Source organism: Protomyctophum parallelum, assembly GCF_964188405.1.
Source record: "Protomyctophum parallelum genome assembly, chromosome: 1".
Classification (NCBI taxonomy): Eukaryota; Metazoa; Chordata; class Actinopteri; order Myctophiformes; family Myctophidae; genus Protomyctophum; species Protomyctophum parallelum.
Window position 1 is genome coordinate 36,265,873 of NC_139697.1, and position 5,467 is coordinate 36,271,339.

Here is a 5,467-nt window from a genome sequence, read left to right on the forward strand (position 1 = left end):
TATAAGCATAAAAACAGCAATGAAATTTATTTTCAATGGAAGTATCAAAAGCACATTAGGTAAACAAAATTACAGTTTAGTCAAGATTCATGAAAACAGAGGTAATGCAATACACCTAACCTACAGGGATCCTTTGTCCATGCAGTTAAAACATTTTTCGCGTTTTATTGGTTGAACCCAGCCCAGTGTTATACCAGTCACATAACCAATTTAACACATAGCTTAACTTTCCAACAAGTCATTTTCATGAAGTGGGTCAATATCTACTTCTGCTCCTGATCAATAACCATCTTCAGTTTATTAATCTGCAATTTAACGTTTTTTAGGGATCCGTCCTCTGACTCCTCTCTTTCTTGGGGGCCCAACATCGGCCGCAATTTCCCCATTCTTCTCTACCTCCTCATCTACAGCAGAGGAGTGCTTTTCTTGGGATGCAATTTCCCCATTCTTCTCTACCTCCTCATCTACAGCAGAGGAGTGCTTTTCTTGGGATGCAATTTCCACATTCTTCTCTACCTCCTCATCTACAGCAGAGGAGTGCTTTTCTTGGGATGCAATATCCCCATTCTTCTCTACCTCCTCATCTACAACAGAGGCGTGCTTTTCTTGGGATGCAATTTCCCCATTCTTCTCCACCTCCTCATTTGCAATTGCACTTTTTTTAGGTGGCCGTCCTCTTTTTTTGGGGGGCCCAACATCGGAAGTGCCAGATGGGGATGAAGCAGCTGCAATTTCCCCATTATTCTCCACCTCCTCATCTGCAATTGCCCTTTTTTTAGGGGGCCGTCCTTTTTTTTTGGGGGGGGCAACATCGGAAGTGCCAGGTGGGGATGAAGCAGCTGCAATTTCTCCATTCTCCACCTCCTCATCTGCAACTTCCCTTTTTTTAGGGGGCCGTCCTCTTTTTTTGGGGGGCCCAACATCGGAAGTGCCAGATGGGGATGAAGCAGCTGCAATTTCCCCATTATTCTCCACCTCCTCATCTGCAATTGCCCTTTTTTTAGGGGGCCGTCCTTTTTTTTTGGGGGGGGCAACATCGGAAGTGCCAGATGGGGATGAAGCAGCTGCAATTTCTCCATTCTCCACCTCCTCATCTGCAACTTCCCTTTTTTTAGGGGGCCGTCCTCTTTTTTTGGGGGACCCAACATCGGAAGTACCATTATTCTCCACCTCCTCATCTTCAATTGCACTTTTTTTAGGTGGACGTCCTCTCTTTCTTGGGGACACAGGCTTACGCCTCTCTGGAGGATCAACATTGGGGTATTTGCGTGGCCTTCCACGTGGCTTCGTGGAGCTTTTGGGTCTCCCTCTCTTAGGTGTCTTGGAACTACCCACAGCACGTTTGCTTGGGCTATGCTCTTCGTCTGACTCACTGCTCTCAACTCTCCCTTTTGAGCCTTTGGGTCTACCTCTCCTCTTAGGTGTCTCTGCAGCACGTTTGCTTGGGCTATACTCGTCTGTGCTATACTCTGGGCTATACCCGTCTGACGCATCGTTAGATGTTCCTTCCTCCTCGCTGCTCTCGCCAATGGGCTCACCGTAATCATCTTCAGATTTAGCTTTAAGTGCTACTTTTTTGGTGGAGCTTTTGGGTCTCCCTCTCCCTCTCTTAGGTGTCTTGGGTCTACCCAGAGCACCTTTGCTTGGGCTACGCTCTTCGTCTGACTCACTGCTCTCAACTCTCCCTTTTGAGCGTTTGGGTGTACCTCTCCTCTTAGGTGTCTCTGAACTACCCACAGCACGTTTGCTTGGGCTATACTCTTCGTCTGACTCACTGCTCTCAACTCTCCCTTTTGAGCGTTTGGGTGTACCCCTCTTCTTAGAAGGACCAGCTTCTGACTTAGACCGTTTCGTGGATCCTGATCCTTTTGGTCTCCCACGCCCCCGTACAGGTGTTAGAGGGGCTTTTTTTGGCCTCCCTTTCCTTCTCTCCAGGAATACTGTGGCTCCATCATTGGAAATATGTGAACCCAACTCTGATAGATTCACCTGTGTAATACACACCTGTAGTTTTTTGGTCATTGGATTTGCCCTTCCCGTTTTAGCTGGCACAGGACTGCTGTTGGACACCCCTGTTTCCCCGTCACTGCATCTTCCAGCATCTGCCATTGGTATTTCTTCTTGTCCCACCTCTGCCTTTGATATTTCTTCTTGTCCCACCTCTGCCTTTGATATTTCTTCTTGTCCCACCTCTGCCTTTGATATTTCTTCTTGTCCCACCTCTGCCATTGGTATTTCTTCTTGTCCCACCTCTGCCATTGGTATTTCTTCTTGTCCCACCTCTGCCATTGGTATTTCTTCTTGTCCCACCTCTGCCTTTGATATTTCTTCTTGTCCTAACTCTGCCTTTGATATTTCTTCTTGTCCCACCTCTGCCTTTGATATTTCATCTTGTCCTTCCTCTGCCTTTGATATTTCATCTTGTCCTTCCTCTGCCATTGAGATTTCATCTTCCATGATTTCCTCTTCCACACAGGCACACTTTGGCTTTGAAATGTTGTTAAGGTTGCAGCTGTAAAACCAAAAAGATTGTCAAGGTTAGTTACATAATCTGACAGACATAAAAAAAATGCATTAGGAAAGTACTTGGTGTTCAACTTTAAAGCTGTTATGACTATTACACTAAACTAAACAGTCATTTACCTTCTTGGTTATTCAATTTCACTTTAAAAAAAACAATCACACCTGTGTGAAGTGAGGGGCGCTCATATCGTACATCATCAAACATCATCTCATTACGGCCAATCACAATTTGCTTCCTCAATGTTTGTGTTACGCAAATGTTTGTGTACAAACACTCAAAATTGTCCAGTCATTGTCAATAGGAATTTAATGTTTGTGTAGGACAAAGTTTGTGCACACACCAAAAGCTGGACATCATTTTATCATCTACTCAGGCTTGTGAACACCCCGGAATGTTTTTAAGTTGCTTGATTCAGTATTTAGATATTGATTTTATACAACCCATTCTTGGTTCTGGTGACTGATATTGACCTCCTAATACGTGAGGCCGATTACATTACTGGGGGGGGGGGGAATACAATAAAATAATTATATTAAAAAAAAAGCAATGAAAAAGTAAGAGACAAAACAAAATTCTGGTCTACTCCGGCCCCAGGATTTCCGCTTGCCTCCGATGTAAAGGGACGTATGCGCATGGCTTAATATTAAGGCCATACAACGGCTTGACGCATTGGCTGTAAGAGTTTGTTGTTCTCAATTTGGTTTCTGAGAATTTAGTTGAGTTTGGGTTATTTATCAGGTGTAAAACTAGAACATGAAACATGAGAGCAACCAGCAGACCTGTCCGGACACATACCAGAACACTTTGTTCTGGTATGTGTCACCAGAACAAAGGATGGGTGTTTTCGATTAATCTAACATGGTTAAAATGGAGTTTGAAGTTAATTGGTTTGTAAAGGATGGGGGCGTGTCCGATATTTGATGAATATCAAATATCTTAACAGTGAATCGAGCAACTTAAAAACTGTACGGGTGTTCACAAATGCCTGAGTAGACAATAAAATGACCCAAAAGTTTTTTGAAAGTGAAATATCCAGTCAGGGGATATTAATATAATCTGGGAATGCATTTCTTACCAAGATCTTACCAATGTGTTTGTAAATAGTCTGACAAACTTCCACTGTGTCTTTAGCATAACATAATGTTATATGCCCAGCTTTGAGTGTGAAGACAAGTGTGTAAACACAAACATTGAAGACAAAAGTGTGTAAACACAAACATTGAAGACAAAAGTGAGGATGCAAATTGTGATTGGCCGAAATGAGATGTATAAAAGCGCACCTCACTTCACACAGGCATGATTTTTATTTTTAATTGTCTCCGTTGGCATAATAACTTAAACATTATGCACATTAAAAGGACATGCATGTATTCCTCATTTAATGTTTGTCTTATCTACTGAAAACAGGGGAGCGTACCTATGTTCCCCAGGTTCTATGTTCCCCACCATGCAAAAAAGGTTCTTTAATTGTTCCCCACTTAGAATAAACCTAAACCAGGCAGAAATCGAACCTAGTAATTTTTGTAATTCTAGTAAGACTAAAAGTATTAGTCTTAGTGTTACTTTTAGTAGCAAATTCTGATTTAAGCTCAGTCTTTGAACAATCCATTGAACTTTAGGCCTGCCTAGGCTACTTAAACAAGCTAGTCTTAGCCAACTAAAAATTAACACTGGCATAAAATAAAATAAAACATAATTGCTCAGACTCGTCAACAAAGATGGCAAAAACAAACACTTTGTTTTGTACTTGGACACTGAAGTCCTTAAACCAGAAATCCCAACCCTAAGGTAAGTGGAGAACATAGAACCTGGAGAACATAGGGATGACCCCGAAAAGAGTTATGGTGTAGCGTGGGGTATTAGCTAACTTACTTAGCCAATTGTAAACATGCGCAAAACTAAGTATAATGCCATGCAAACGCAATTCATTTTTAACAGACATTTCTAGATTGTATTTTTTATAATTATTTCGTTTATTTTTTGGCGCTATACAAATCTTATAACACGCCGTGTCTGCATCCGTGCAGCTGCAGCAATGAATGCATGGCTGTGCTCGACGCAATAGTCTATCTACAACAAAATAGGAAAGGAGTGAAGCGGTGAAAACGAATTAAATGTGAATGTAATCATCTTTAAAATAATTTGTATTAAGTCAGCGCTTACCCAGCTTTCTGTATTCTTTTGTTGTGACCGCGATTCGCCTCTCCTGTTTAAATCGGCGACCGTTTCCGGCTGGCGCGTTGTGAGTCTGACCGTTACGTTTTTGAAACTCGGAAGGAAACTGAGGCAGGTTTTTTTTTGTTCCACCCAAGAAAATTCGGGGGAGAAAACCACACCTACTACATTTAGGAGACCATTACAAGCGTCGCAGTCCCGCCCCCTCGAGAGACCCGGAAAATAAATCATGACAATAAACACAATGTTTTGGGCCAAACAAAGAATTAGAAAGTAGAAAAAAACAGCAGGTTACAACAATTTTGTTGTTTTTCTTCTTCTTTTATTATTATTATTATTATTTATTTGTTTGGTCCAAAATATTGTGTTTGTTGTCATGATTTGATTTGTCACGACTCGAGTTGGCTTCTTACGACGTTTAAAAGGTCTTTAAATAAATACTCTTTGAAATGTCTATGGGAAAAATGCATTGGGATTAATTTCCTGGGCCTGGCGTCGTCGTGAAAGGGGGCGGGACTGCGACGCTGTGGCTCCAATGAAGTTCGCCCATCTTCATAAATAGACCTTCTTTGGTTCCACATTTCACCCAGATAAGAGGAAGCCTGGGACCTAGGCTACATTTAACTTCTTCTTCTTCTTCTTCTTCTTCTTCTTCTTCTGTCTTTTGGCAGTTGGCATCCAAATATTTGCATTACAGCCCCCAGCTGTTACTCTCAGTTTTGTTAATAATCTACCCCATAAATCTGTTTCTTTAATAAATCTGATCAC

The 5,467-nt window shown here is 41.9% G+C and overlaps 1 protein-coding gene across 1 annotated transcript; it reads right to left on the reverse strand.

The window, feature by feature from the left end:
* Positions 1-312: 312 nt before the first annotated feature.
* On the reverse strand, positions 313-4,764 carry LOC310868582 (uncharacterized protein; the record flags this gene model as incomplete). The annotated part of the gene is made up of 3 exons (XM_083779037.1): positions 4,688-4,764; positions 1,171-2,512; positions 313-1,089 (listed from the first exon to the last, which is right to left on the reverse strand). The coding sequence occupies exons 2-3, from the start codon at positions 2,455-2,457 to the stop codon at positions 313-315; spliced, it is 2,064 nt and encodes a 687-aa protein (XP_083635163.1). The 5' UTR covers positions 2,458-2,512; positions 4,688-4,764.
* Between the last annotated feature and the right edge of the window lie 703 nt (positions 4,765-5,467).